Source organism: Panthera pardus, unplaced genomic scaffold (assembly GCF_024362965.1).
Source record: "Panthera pardus isolate Hobbes unplaced genomic scaffold, ASM2436296v1 HiC_scaffold_13, whole genome shotgun sequence".
NCBI lineage: Eukaryota > Metazoa > Chordata > Mammalia > Carnivora > Felidae > Panthera > Panthera pardus.
The window spans coordinates 141,884,950-141,899,952 of NW_026526688.1; the positions used below are offsets into that span (position 1 = coordinate 141,884,950).

Below are 15,003 nucleotides of genomic sequence, written 5' to 3' on the forward strand. Positions count from 1 at the left end.
CATGACCTGAGCCAAAGTTGGCCGCTTAACCGACTGAACCACCCAGGCACCCCATAAATGGTCTTTTTGAAAATGAATCTCAGTAAGATTATTATTGCTCATTTATGGAATACAGTTGGGTTTCGTATATTTATTGGTATTCAGACACCTTGCTGAACACTTGAAAGTGCCTTTGATAAATACATATTCAGCCATTTCACTAAAATCTTTTTAATCCTAAGGTATTTTTATTTTAATTCTACAGTTGTGTCATTGCACATAACAACACTTTCATTACTCTCTAAGTCTTATCTTTTGTTTCTTTTTCTTGCCTTATTGTACTTGCTAACATCTTTAGTAGGTGCTAACAGTAGTGGTAATTTGTCTAATTTCAAAATTTATTAGCTTTTTGAAATTATGATTAAGTATGGCATTCACTGTAGTTTTTATATATATCAGATTAAGAAAGTTCTATTCCTAGAGTTTTTCATTTTTTAATATGAACAAATGTTAAATATTATCAGATGCTTTTTTTCCTTAAGATGAGAATATGTTTTCTGGCCTTTATGCTGCTAATTTGGTAAATCCATTGATTTTAATGCTATACCACCTTTGTATTCAATTCAAGTAGGTTGCAGTATAGTATTATCCTTTTTATATATCCCTTTATTCAGTTAGCTAATATTTTACTTAGGACTTTTTGCATGTAAGTTTAAGTGAGATCGATCAATAATTTTCCTTTCTTCAATATTCTTGTCAGGTTTTAGTATAAAGATTATACAGGCATCACAAAATTTATTTTCTGTTAATTGGAAGAGAATATTTATGATTGGTGTTGTTTCTTAAATGTATGGTAGAATACATCAGAGTCTGGGGTTTCTTTGAAGGAAGTTTTCAATTGCTGATTTAGTTTCTTTAATAACTATAGTACTGTTCTGATACTCCATTTATCAGTTTCTGAAAGTTGTGTTTTTTGGTAATTTTCCCATTTTATCTAAATCTTAATTTTTTAAGAAAATCTTCAAATTTATTTCCATGAAGTTCAGAATATCTTTTAATGTTCATTTGATAAATAGTGTTGTCTCTTTTTCATATTCCAGATATTAGTTATTTGTGTTGCTTTTATTTACTTCATGCATAGTCTTGCCTGCAGGTATTTAGCAATATTTCTTTGGGAGAAAAAAAAAGAGCCAATTTTTAGTTTTAGTAATACTCTTATTATTTTTTTTAACATCAGTGATTAAAAATTTTTTTTTAATGTTTATTTTCGGGACAGGGAGAGAGAGAGAGATGGGAAGAGAGAGACAGAGACAGAGACAGAGAGAGAGAATGAGCCAACGAGCGAGCAGGGGAGGGGCAGAGCCAGAGGGAGACAGAATCCAAAGCAGGCTCCAGGTTCTGAGCTGTCAGCACAGAGCCCAATGCAGGGCTCCAACTTGACCTGAGCCGAAGTTGGATACTTGATGAGCCATCCAGACACCCCTGATATCAGTGATTTTTTAAATCTTTATTCCTTGGACTTTCATCTGTTATTTTTTCTAACCTTTTAACATCTAAATCATTAACTTTTAGACTTTGTTTTTTTCCCAAAGTGTTTATTTATAAATCTCTCTTTAAATCTGGCTTTTAGCTGCATTCTTCAGGTTTCAATTTGTATTAATTTTTTATCATTCAGTTCAGTATATTATCTAATAGCTCTCATCATTGTTTCTTAGATTAATCACTTAGAAATTTCCTTATTTCTAGGAGATGTTTTATTTGTCATTGATTCCTACCTTAATTCCATTGTGGTCAGAGAGTAATTTATTAAAAAAATTTTAATATTTTATTTATTAGGCAGCATATGCTTAATTTTTCTAAGTGTTATGTATGCACTTAAACAGAATGTACATTCTGTACTTATTTGGTGCTGCATTCTATATATATTAGTTTAAGTTTATTAATTGCCTGAGTATGTCATACTTGATAATTACTGATTTTTATTTATTAGCGACAGAGCTGTGTTAAGATCTCCCATTTTGATTATAAATTTGTTTATTTTTTATGTCTCTTGCAGGGATCAAAAGGATTGATTCTTTTATCATGTAATGGCCTTCTTTGTTCCTAGTATTTCTTATTAATTACATATAGTGAGGGTTTATTTTATATACCTTATCTTTCTGGTTATTTGTAATGTTTACCAGCTCATTATGTACTTCTCATTACTTTATTGATATAGGTATATGAAAATAGCTATGCAAATTCTTCTTGGTTAAAATTTGCACAGTATATCTTTTTCTCTTATGTTTAATGTTCTGTTTCCTTATATCTTAGTAATTCCTTCTGTCTTGTTTTGGGTTTATTTTTTTTCTTGTTTTTGAAGTGAAAACTTAGATTTTTTTATTTTAAATCCTTTCTATTTTATAAATCCAAGTATGTAGCATTATATATTTCCCTCTCAGAACTACTTTAGCTGCACCCCGCAAATTTTGATATGTTGTATTTTCATTTTCATTCTGTTTAATGTGTTTTTTTTTTAATTTCCTTTGAGACTTCCTCTTTCATTCATGGGTTATTTAGAATGTGCTGTTAAATTTTCTGTTCTTTCTGTTACTCTTCTTTGATTCCAGTTTGGGACCAGTTGGAAAACATTCTGCATTATTTCAGTTCTTTTAAGTTTACTGGTGTTTGTTTCATTGTCTTGGCTAATGTTACATGGGTGCTTGAAAAAGCAAATATTCTGTAGTTGTTGGTGGATTGTTCTATAAATGTAAACTATGTTAGTTGGTGGTGATGTTCCACTCTTCTATATCTTTTCTAAATTTTCTACCTAGTACTCTTATTACCAAATACTGACATTATAGTGTTGAACTCCCCAACTGTAATTGTAGAGATATCTGTTTCTACTTTCAGCCCTGGCAGTTTTTGTTACATGTATTTGAAGGTACATTGTTTGATGTATACATATTTAGAATTACTACATAGTCTTGCTGAATTGAACCTTTTATTATTAAGTAACAACCTTCTTTTTCTAGTATTTTCTTTGCTCTTAAGTCTGTGTGTCCGATGTAAACATAACCACTCTACTTTTTTTGTTGTTGTTTCTTCCTAGCATGGTATTTCTTTTTCCGTTGTCTTTCAACTTTACTATGTTGTTGTATTTGACATAAGTTTCTTATAGACAGCATATAGTTGAGTTATGTGTCTGCCCCACAAGAGTCTGCTGTTTTAATTTGTATATTTAGATCATTGCATTTTAAATAATTAGCAATAGAGGTCCCTGGGTGACTCAGTCCCTTAAGCATCTGGCTCTTAATCTTGATTTAGGTCATGATCTTGCATTTCCTGAGATTGAGCCCCCAGTCATCAGGCTCTGCACTGATAGCACGCAGCTTATTGGGATTCTCTCTCTCCCTTCCTCTCTCTGTACCTTCCTGTGCACGTTCTCTCTCTTTCTCAAAATAAATAAACTTAAAAAAAATTATTGATATGTAGCATTTAATTGTGCCATTTTAAATAATTGTTTTCTGTTTGTTTCCCATATGTACTTTATCTTTTCTTGGTTTCCTGTGGGTTACTTAAATATTTTTTAGGATTCTACCTTGTTTTATTTGTGCTATTTTTGAGTATATTGTCTTCTATAATTTTCTTAATGTTTGCTCTAGAATCACAGTATACATAGTTAGTGTAGTCAACTGATAAAGGTATTTTATCACTTTAAGTGCATTATCGATGCCTTCCACTTGTGTGCCTCACACTCCCCACTTTTATTAAAATATGTATTTTTTTTTCTTCTACCTGCACAGAGTATCACACAGATGTTATGATTTTTGCTTCGGCCATCAGCTATGACTTAAGAAGCTCATGTGGAGAAACATAATCCATTATGTTTACCCCTGATTTTACTCATTGCTTGTTCTTTCCTTTTTGATGTTCTGGTTCTTCTGTTACCATTTCCTTTCTGTTTAGAGAACTTCCATTACCCATTTTTTAAGGGCAGTTCTGTTAGCAACAAAGTCTCTTGGTTTTTCTTTTATAACATCTTTATTTCCCCTTGATTTCTGAAGGGTGGTTTTGCTGGGCACGGAATTTGTGGCTTGACCGTTCTTTCTTTCAGCACTTGAAAATGTGCCACTTCCTCTGACTACCATGGTTTCAGAAAAGAAACCCATTGTTCCGATAGGTAATGTGTCCTTTCTCTTTGATGTTTTTGAGATTTTTTTTTCTGTCTTTAGTTTTCAGTCTATGATATGTGTTGGTGTGGATTTCTTTGGGTTTATTCTACTAGAAGTTTGCTCACCTTCTTGAATTTGTAGGTTTATGTCATTTACCAAATTTGAGACATTTTCATCATTGTCTCTTAGAATACTTTTAAGCCTATGTTGTTTCTCTTTTCTTCTTGACTCTGATGATATGAATTTTAGAGGTTTTGTCTCTCAAGCTCTGTTAATTGTTTTCCCACAGTTTATTTTCCTTTAATTGTTCAGATGGAAGAAATCTCAAATTACTAATTTTTTTGTTTTTTTTATTTTTCTTGCCCTTTCAGTGAGTTTTGTTATTTTTTATTACATTTTTAAGTTCAGTAATTTCATTTTGGTCATTTTTTAAAAATTAGAACTTCTTTGGGCTTTTTATTTTTTCATTTGTTTCAACAGAATTTGTAATTACTTCTTGAAGCAGCTTTATGATAGCTGCTCTAAAATCTCTGTCAGATAATTTCAGCATCTAAATCATCTCTGTTGATCTCTGATGGTAGTCTTTTCTGCCTTAGTTTGTGATAATCCTGGTCTTTGGTGTGACCAGTGATTTTTCAGTTGTACTCTGGTTGTCTTGAATGTTATGTTTGGAGACTCTTGAAGCTTTTATTATTAAAAAAAAATTTTTTTGATGTTATTTTTTGAGAGAAGGAGACAGAACAAGGGAGCAAGGGAGGGGCAGAGAGACAGAGACAGAGACAGAGAGAGGAAGGGAGGGAGAGAGACAGAATCCTAAGCAGGCTCCAGGCTCTGAACTGTCAGCACACAGCCTAATGAGGGGCTTGAACTCACTGACTGCCAGATCATGACCCGAGCCGAAGCTGTTCGCTTAACCAGATGAGTCACCCAGGTGCCCTTTGTACCTTTTAAAATCAAATGTCAATTTTAATAGGCAGTTGCCCAGTTTAGGTTTAGCATATGGGTTCTGTTAGCCCTTCCAGGCTCAGCTGACACCCTCAGTGTGGGCAAACTAGGCCCATTGCTGCTGGTCCCTGGAGGGGTGGGATGTGTTGGCTCTCTTGGGCTCTGGTAGAGAGATTGCCATGAGCACTTTGGATTACCACCGCCACTGAGTGTGAGTTTCTCATGTAATATTTGTTGCATTTCTCCTTTTTGGCTTCACTGGCCAGAGGAATCAGAATTTTTTTGCTGCCCTTACCCAGCTGTCTAGCACCCATTGTGGCATGTATGGGAGATAAAAATGGGAGGATTACTGTTTTATCACATTTTAAGTATAATGCTGAGAGATTACTATGTTAACTCCTGTCTCTTGTATTCATGGGGACACTTATCTTCCATATTGATCCAAATTCTGGTACTGTTATATCTATTAAACAGTGTTTTGTTTTGTTTTTTTTGATGGTAGCCCATATAATTATATTTCTGTTCTTTGTCATATCACTGACATTGTAGTTTCATCTTAGAAATTAATTTTAAGTGTATGTCCATATGAGTATATCATTCTCCTTGTAAGAAATGTTAAAAATTCCTATTAAGACTAGAATGTTTTTTGACCATTACCTTTAATTCCATGTTCCCTCCATGTAAGTAAACACACTTGTAAATTGGGTGTGTATTTGTGTAGATATTTTTCTAGACTTTGATATGTAAAAATTACACCAGTAGAAATGTTATGGTATTACTTTTCATGTGTGTTTTTAAAATGTTTTTTAAGGGGCGCCTGGGTGGCTCAGTCGGTTAAGCGGCCGACTTCAGCTCAGGTCATGATCTCACGGTCCGTGAGGTCCGTGAGTTCAAGCCCCGCGTTGGGCTCTGTGCTGACAGCTCAGAGCCTGGAGCCTGTTTCAGATTCTGTGTCTCCCTCTCTCTCTGACCCTCCCCTGCTCATGCTCTGTCTCTCTCTGTCTCAAAAATAAATAAACGTTAAAAAAAAAAAATTTTTTTTTAAAATAAAAAAAAATAAAAAAAATAAAATGTTTTTTAATAAAACATTTTATCATTGCATATTTTCTAATTGTTTTCATTCAGTTTTTCTTATATATTTTTCTATTTTAACACACATGTATCTATCCCTTTTTTCTTAAACTATACCATAGATTTCTCTAAAATGAATATTAACCATTTACCCATGTTTTTGCTGCTATAAACAGCAGTGTAATGAGTATCTATTTGAATGCTTCCTTAAAAATTTTTTAAATGTTTATTTATTTTTGAGAGACAGAGAGAGACAGCATGAGTGGGGGAAGGGCAGAGAGAGAGATCTCGGGAGACACAGAACATGAAGCAGGCTCCAGGCTCTGAGCCGTCAGCACAGAGCCTGATGCGGGGCTCGAACTCACGAGCCTCGAGATCATGACCTGAGCCAAAGTCGGATGCTCAACCGACTGAGCCACCCAGATGCCCCTAATGCTTTTTTTTTTTTTTAACTTGTTTTATTTTTTATTTTTTTAAATTTACATCCAAATTAGTTAGCTTATAGTGCAACAATGATTTCAGGAGTAGATTCCTTAGTGCCCCTTACCCATTTAGCCCATCCCCCCTCCCACAACCCCTCTAGTAACCCTCAGTTTGTTCTCCATATTTATGAGTCTCTTCTGTTTTGTCCCCCTCCCTGTTTTTATATTATTTTCATTTCCCTTCCCTTATGTTCATCTGTTTTGTGTCTTAAAGTCCTTATATGAGTGAAGTTATATGATTTTTGTCTTTCTCTGACTAATTTCACTTAGCATAATACCCTCCAGTTCCATCCACATAGTGCAAATGGCAAGATTTCATTCTTTTTGATTGCTGAGTAATACTTCATTGTATATATCATACCACATCTTCTTTATCCATTCATCCATCGATGGACATTTGGGCTCTTTCCATACTTTGGCTATTGTTGATAATGCTGCTATACTCATTGGGGTGCATGTGTCCCTTTGAAACAGCACACCTGTATCCTGTGGATAAATGCCTAGTAGTGCAATTGCTGGGTCATAGGGTAGTTCTATTTTTAGTTTTTTGAGGACCCTCCATACTGTTTTCCAGAGTGGCTGCACCCCTTGCATTCCCATGAATGCTTCTTTAGCAGATAGGGCTGAATCCAGGAAATAGCATTGCTGGGTCATAGGGGATATGGATGTTTAAAATTTTAAAAGATGTCCTCCCAGATAGCCGTACCAATTTATATTCTTACCAGCCACATATGCAAGTATTCATTTCTTATCACCATCACCAACTCTGGATATATTAAAAAAAATTTTTTTGTCAACCTGGATAAAAACATGCTGTCTCATCTTTTTCCTGATTACTGGTGAGATATAGTGTCTTTTCATGTTTTTGACTCTTTGGACATTGTTGGTGAATACTATGCATTTTACTTATACTGATACACTGTGATACATTAATTAAAATAGATTAGTAATGTTTTGGGAAGCACCAAAATGGCAGCATCACTGTACATGTTTTATTTTGAGGATTCTTTGATTTCTGAATTTTTAACCATTTGCTGATAAGGAACCCCAACAACTAGAAAGTTCCTTGTTTACACTGCACTGTATTTATATATTGGGCTTTCCATTTTTTACATAGTTGCCGTGATTGTGGCATGGCACTCCTGGCAGGCATGATTGTTTTCCAGGATTCAGTATGTTGATCCAGCTGCCTGGTTTGTTTGCCATCTTATGATAAGCTTCATTTCTTTCCTGGCAAGATATGGAATATGCAAACTAATGTTTGTTCCACTCTGTGAAAACTATGGAAGCTAAAGCAAGCATCGTTTAGGTAGATGTTGGAATACCAAAATGCTCAGTAAGGTGAAACTTTAAAAAAACTTTTTATAAATGTTTATTTTTGAGAGAGACACAGAGGCAGGGAGAGAGACAGAGCATGAGTGGGAGAAGGACAGAGGGAGAGGGAGACACAGAATCCCAAGCAGGCTCCAGGCTCCGAGCTGTCACTACAGAGCCCGACCCAGGGCTTGAACGCACGAACCGTGAGATCATGACCTGAGCTGAAGTTAAACACTTAACCAACTGAGCCGTCCAGGCACCCCTTTAAAGTGAAACTTTCAAGATCTTAGATATTCTGGGCAAAATTACTGTGGCTGGATGAAGATAAGAGTGTTTTGTTTTAAAGGAACATATTTCTCAGCCACTAAATACCCTGGGAAAAATCCACAAACTTGAATCCAATTATCCTGTAATTGTGAATGTTCTTAAAAGGAAGAAGTAAAAGCGGTAGTTAAATCTTGGTGAATTTTCTCTCATCTGGTAGTTGGGTAGCTTTTAGTTCCATGGTATTGATAATCATATCTGAGTAATTAATGTTTAACCAATGCCTTCCTTTTTTTCTCTATAGTGTAGTTCTAATCTCTTGCTTTGCATGGATGTTCTAAAAGAGAGAAAGTTTAAAATCAAGAAATGAAGGCTGTGTAAGTGGAAATGCCAATTAGGAGTTTCCTAATGTTCTTTTCACATTTTCATTTGTGTATTTTCTTCATAGGTCTCCTTAAACTTCTTTTGTCTTCTTTATATTTCAGTATTAGAATTTTAAGTCAGTTTGTGAGGCATTAAAACTGAAGAGACAACAGAAGTTGATTTGACATTTTTAAGTAAATACTGATTTTAGAAGATGTGAAATTAATATTTAAAATTTTTTTCCCTTCAGTTCATCCAGAGCAGCTTCCTCCGAGGCCATGGATTACATTAAAAGAACGAGACCAAATTCTGCCATCAGGTAATTTTTCTTATTCTTCCTTGTAATAAAGCCTTACAATTGAGTAAATAAATAAATAAATAAGTAAATCAGGCCTTCCAAGTGACATCTTCACACAGGGTATTGGATGACTTAAAAAAAAAATGAATTTTCCTCTGAAATTTTAAACTGCTTCAATACTTTATCTTTCTTGAGTGGGTAGAGTGGCAGCACTTGGGAGAGAATAATTTAGACTGAGTTTATACTTGCTATATTGGAAACAAAATATGATACCAGGCCAGTGGTGTAGTGATGGTAGAAGGTAAGTATTTAAGCAATTCAAGGATACGGTTTAGCATTTTTCGAACTGCAGTATTGTAGAAAATATAAATTTTTTATGTCTTTGTAGAGACCAATAATGATTTGACATCATTTATAGTGGTTCTTACTGCTTATTAGACATTTTATAATTGGGAATTCTACTTACAATAAGTTATGAATTATTATTTACCCAAATGCCTTCTTTTTAACCATAAGAGTATCTAATTTTTCATTATATCTAATTTCATTTTTTAAATTAACAAATGAAAACTTTATTGTTTTAATACCAAGGTTGAACCAATCACTGAATACCAACACTTTAATAATTTTTTAAGGCTAAACCAGGGAACTTATTGTGTACTTTTTAAGGCCTTCTGTTTGTGTTGTATGTTCTTTTTTAAAGTCAAGAGTATTTAGAAAAAATTATATGCTTTGGTATTGAGAAACATCTTCATGGTTCTGTTTGCATTTTAGTAACACTGAGAAATATCAGATCTACAGTACATTTCTGTGTCTTCCAGAGTGCCTCTTTAAAATTTTAAAATCTTTCTGTGCCTCTTTAAAAGTGCAGAGGCAGTAATTTTAAAACTACCACACTCTAGAGCCACAGTGTCAGCCTGTTCTAGGAGCCACTGTATCAGGTGGTATCACGAGAAACACTTCTATTAACAGGATACACATAGATGATCTGAGTAAAGGAAAACTTTAGGTTTTCTACAGACCCTTAACTTAGGTGGATTTATTTTGTTTAGCCTTCCTTAATGCATAATTAATTGTTCCCTTTATGATACTAAAAACACCATTTTTCTGGTTCTTCAAAGTAATCCCTTTTTGAGTATGAGTGAACATAATCTTGAAGTGAAGCTTTCCTACTACTGCATACCTACTTTTCCATTAAGAAAAAGAACAACAGAAACATGTTTTTTGTCAGTTATTGAATTTTAGAAGTAATGCATTCTTGGGTTTTCCTTACTGAAAAATGAGTATGAATTTTTCTTGGGATGTATTGTACTTTTCTGAGTAGAATCTGAGTGCTAAAATGTGCCTTTTACTTCTGGTGAGTAGGGAGATGTGCATAACAACTTCTGACAGTTAAGGGTGATTTATAGGCACAAAACTATAATGATAGTTTTGGAAGAATGAGTCCCAGATAGTTAAAAAGGTAACAGTGTACAAAATGGCCACCAGTCAGATGCCCAGGGGTCCATTGAACTAAGTTTCTCTTAATCCTTTTCTCATCATCTGAATCTTTACCAGCTTCAGTCAAGTAGTATTACTCATTAATTGGATTCCTCATCTTTTATTTAAGTGTGTCATTCTCAAGAATATGGACTTCCCATTATAATCACCTGGGATGCTTTTTAAAAATATGAATATCCAGACCCTATTATACTAACTTAATTAGTCTTGAGTAGGATCTTGGGTACGAACACTTTTCAAAGAAAACGCTGGACAAAGTGATTCTAATGGACTGCCTGGATAGAGAATTACTGATAAAAATCAGGGCTTTTCATACTAATGTATATGTGAATCATCTGGGGAATTTGTCAGCTTATAGGTTCTGACCTAGTAGGGTCTTTGTGGTACCAAAGATTCTGTGTTTTTGAGTTCCTAGGTGATGACTGATACTCTTGTTCCTCAGAACACATTTTTGAGTAGCAAGGATTTAAACCTTGGTCTCCTATTAGTTTGCTCACAGTCCTTTTATATATAGTTCAAGGGCATTTTAAAATGAAAATTCAATTTCGGAAATGAACGTATGATTTGTCAAAAAGGATTCTCACAACTAAACTTTGTCCATATATTTCTGGCTTAGAGCAATATGAATAGTAAGAGGCCCCCAAAAGTATTAAATAATGGGTATTTTGTTAATAAAAATTAATGAAGTTAGAGCCTTTTAATGAACAGAACTAAAATTTACTTGTGCAGAGCTTTGCTTAAAAAATGTCAAAAAATTAGCATTCTGATTTAGAATTTGAATTTTTATTAAAATATATTTCCTAAAAATCTAAAATATGAACTATATGTCTAATTCTAGTAAAAGCTCTTTGATGTGATGGACTCCAATGAAGTTTTAGTAGGTCCAGTGTAACAGAATTTTGCCCAGGGCATCTCACAGTGCTGCCATTGGGGCAGGTTTGTGTGCCATGTGTGCTTGTGCAGGGACGCACATGACGCCTCTCTGGAAAAAGTTGCCTAATTTTCTCCCTTTTCTCTTTTGTTTTTTTCCTCCCAATTCTTAGCATCATTCACGGTTATGTGTTACAATGTGTTATGTGATAAATACGCCACCCGGCAGCTATATGGCTATTGCCCGTCCTGGGCATTAAACTGGGAATACAGGAAAAAGGGAATTATGGAAGAAATTGTTAACTGTGATGCAGATATCATTAGTCTTCAGGTAATACTATAGAAATTAAATTTTCTGGGGGCACATGGGTGGCTCAGTCGGTGAAGCGTGTGGCTCGTGATCTTGGGGTTGTGAGTTGGAGCCCCACGTTGGGTGTAGAAAAAAGAAAATAATGAAATAATAAAATAAAAAAATTTTTTCTTAAAAGATTGAAACTTAAAGGTGAACTTAATCTTATTTCTGGGAGAGAGCCTGTGTTCAAAACAAAACTCAAATTATTTTCTCTTCTCTTAAAAAAAAAAGATAATTTTTTTTTTTAAACGTTTATTTATTTTTGAGACAGAGAGAGACAGAGCATGAACGGGGGAGGGGCAGAGAGAGAGGGAGACACAGAATCAGAAGCATGCGCCAGGCTCTGAGCCATCAGCCCAGAGCCCGACGCGGGGCTCGAACTCACGGACCGTGAGATTGTGACCTGAGCTGAAGTCGGACGCTTAACCGACTGAGCCACCCAGGCGCCCCAAAAAGGATAATTTTAATAAGCACACAAGACATTTCCACAGAGGAACTGTTTTGCTAAAGTCCAGTCATCCACTTAAATGCATTTACTCTTAAGCGAAAATTGCATCCATTATTCATGTTAATAGTTCATCTTATGAACACATCACTGGTATTGCTGAAAGAGAAAACTGCAGAAGGTTGTGTCTTTTTAGACACAGATTCTGATGGAATCTGTAAAAAAAAAAAAAAAAAAAAAATTGTCCACTGTTCCTTAATGACAAATATTATAAACATTAAAAAATGTTGTACTGTAAATAATGCATTTTTGTCTTGTTTTAAAAACCATCTCTGAAATTTAGACTTTCCTGTTTTATAACATTTTATTATGATGAATTTAATTGAAGAAGCACCTTTCTGTTGAGATGTGTTTTATCACTTCTTTTCAACAGTCAGCTAATGAATAGCCAAGGTTTATAGGTAGTGTTTAGTAATTTTTTCTTAGCAACTTTCGAAAGAATATTAAATGTTTATGAAGTATTTAAAAATTGTAAGTGTTATAATTTCGTGGCTACTTTTCAGCGTAGCCTGAGAAGAAAGATACTACTTTTTAAATACTTGTTTTTTTTAAACTAGAATAGCTTGATAATTTATCTTTATGTTGTTTATGGTTTATGACTTCCTGGGAAATAATACAAATCTTCAAAAGTTAAGTTTTCTTATAAACACTGAAAACTGACATAGAATTGGGGAAGGAAGCAATAGACAAAGTTGGCTTTGTTGTGGTTACTTAATTGTCCTCTTTTTATTTAGTATTTATAGTAATAATAGCCTCACATTCCTCTAAGTATAGTTTGAAAAATAAAAACATCATAATTTTAAAAAGTATTTTTTTTATTGTAATAGTAATTCCATAGTCTAAAATCTTTATCCTAGAGAAATTGAATATTTTGAAAAAATAAATAGAATGATGGGAGAAAACACCTAATCTCATAATCCAGAAATCGTTGCTGTGTTAAAACTTATGAAGTGTTTGTTGTACACAGATATTAAATTTGCTTTCCTATTTATTTACAGATATATTTTCAAAAATAAAGTTGAGATCATGCTATTGTATTTAATGCACTTTCCATATTAATAAAATTCTTCAAAACCAATTCATTATATGAGTATACATTTATTGAGTAAGCATTTGTTCTGCTGTTGAACATTTAGGCTATTTGTAAGCTTTTATTATAAAGTCATGTTATAAGCATTATAGATAAATCATTATGTTCACATATTATTTAATTTGGAAAGATTTGTTAAAAATATTTTATGGGTCAAAGAATAAAATTGTCTAGCTTTATATAATACTGGATTAGCAGAGACCACTGGATGATTGGTATTCAGTTACCTAAAAATTCCTTAAAGTAGAGCTTTTTGTTGATAGATCTTAACCTTCTCACTTTTAAGTATCATTCCTTTCTACCACAGTTGAGAAAGATAAAATTACCTCTCTATATAAAATTTACTATTCCCTCCTGCTTAATTTATAATATGCCCCGTTTTGCCAGATTTGAGGAATTAAAATATAGTAGAATGAACTCTAAATTGGGACTAAAGAGACTTGGAACCAGCTAGCTGTGTGAACAAGAGAGAATCGTGCAAGCATTTCGAGTGCTTTCAGGTTTAAAAGCTGCCATTGTCAAATGGCTCCTGCTAGCTGTAAGAGAAGATAGACAATATTTGTTATGTGAATTATGCTAACTTAGTCACATCTCACTCATAATGCTAAACATTTTTATATCTTGATTAGAGTTTTCCTCTGTCATGTCGATGACAACTTTTCTTTCACCTCAGGAAGTGGAAACAGAGCAATACTTCACTCTCTTTCTGCCAGCATTGAAGGAGCGTGGATATGATGGGTTTTTTTCTCCAAAGTCACGTGCCAAAATCATGTCTGAGCAGGAGAGAAAGCATGTGGACGGTTGTGCAATATTCTTCAAAACAGAAAAGTGAGTTAAGGAAACAAATAATAATAGTGTATACTGACTTTAATTATCACAATTTGAAATTGTCTTTGATTTAACCCTATAAAATGAACAAAAAGCTAGAAAGCAAGTGATGTAAAAATTAAAGCTGTTGGTAGTGTTACATTTCTTAGGCTGTGTCTTGGAAATAAGAGTCTTTATTATTCTTTATTTTTTATTACCAAATTACACTAAAAATTTTGAGAGTTATGCTTGAATATGGGATTATCATGTTTCTAAATATATTTTTATGAAGTAAATAGTTTTCGTGTAAATAAAAGGTAGTGTAGTGCCTTTTAAGATTTGAAATGAGTGATGTGATTTTCTTTCTGTGATTTTTGTTTTGACAGTTGGCTTTCTCAGAATCATTAGTTTTATTAACCTTTTTCAGTTAACATTTCATGTATTGAATCATTTACTAAATGTTTACTGAATATTTGCTTTGTGACAAGTGCTGTGCTAGTCAAATTAAGCACAAAGATAGACATGACATAGCTCCTAATGTCACTCAGAGCTCTAGTAGGAAAGGTAATCATATAAGAAGATAAAAATAAGATATATACAAAATAGAGATCTGCATAGGTAGGTAAGAGAGGATGGAAGGGAGACAGCTTATTTAAGGGTTGATTGAGATAGAACAGTGGAAAGCAGTCATTATCAAACACACAGAAAACATGATTTGTGTTTTTTCAGAGCTGTTAATGTCATTGATTAAGTCAAAAGGTGAGAATGTTATGAATGTACATATTAAAATACATAAATGATCTTGTAGAAGCTTCTGGTTGTGAAGTCGTATGCATTAGATGTACGACACTGCATTCCCTGCTTGAGGGTGCAGAGCCACAATCTGTCATCTTTTGAGTGCTGGCTGAGCAGCTAGATGGTTAGAGGCACATTCTTTAGTTATCATCTTAAGGAAAAGAGAAAAGCACATTTTTTGCCTCAGAAAGGCTGCTAATTTTAGAGTGGA

At 33.8% G+C, this 15,003-nt stretch overlaps 1 protein-coding gene across 4 annotated transcripts in view; it reads left to right on the top strand.

The window, feature by feature from the left end:
- Positions 1 to 15,003, top strand: part of CNOT6L (CCR4-NOT transcription complex subunit 6 like) — a 120,400-nt gene that overhangs the window by 74,313 nt on the left and 31,084 nt on the right. For all 4 annotated transcript variants that reach the window (XM_019466739.2, XM_019466749.2, XM_019466723.2 and 1 more), the window contains exons 6-8: positions 8,826 to 8,894; positions 11,417 to 11,574; positions 13,864 to 14,018. In XM_019466739.2, the coding sequence (XP_019322284.1) occupies positions 8,826 to 8,894; positions 11,417 to 11,574; positions 13,864 to 14,018 (382 nt within the window). The remainder of the gene's footprint in view (positions 1 to 8,825; positions 8,895 to 11,416; positions 11,575 to 13,863; positions 14,019 to 15,003) is intronic.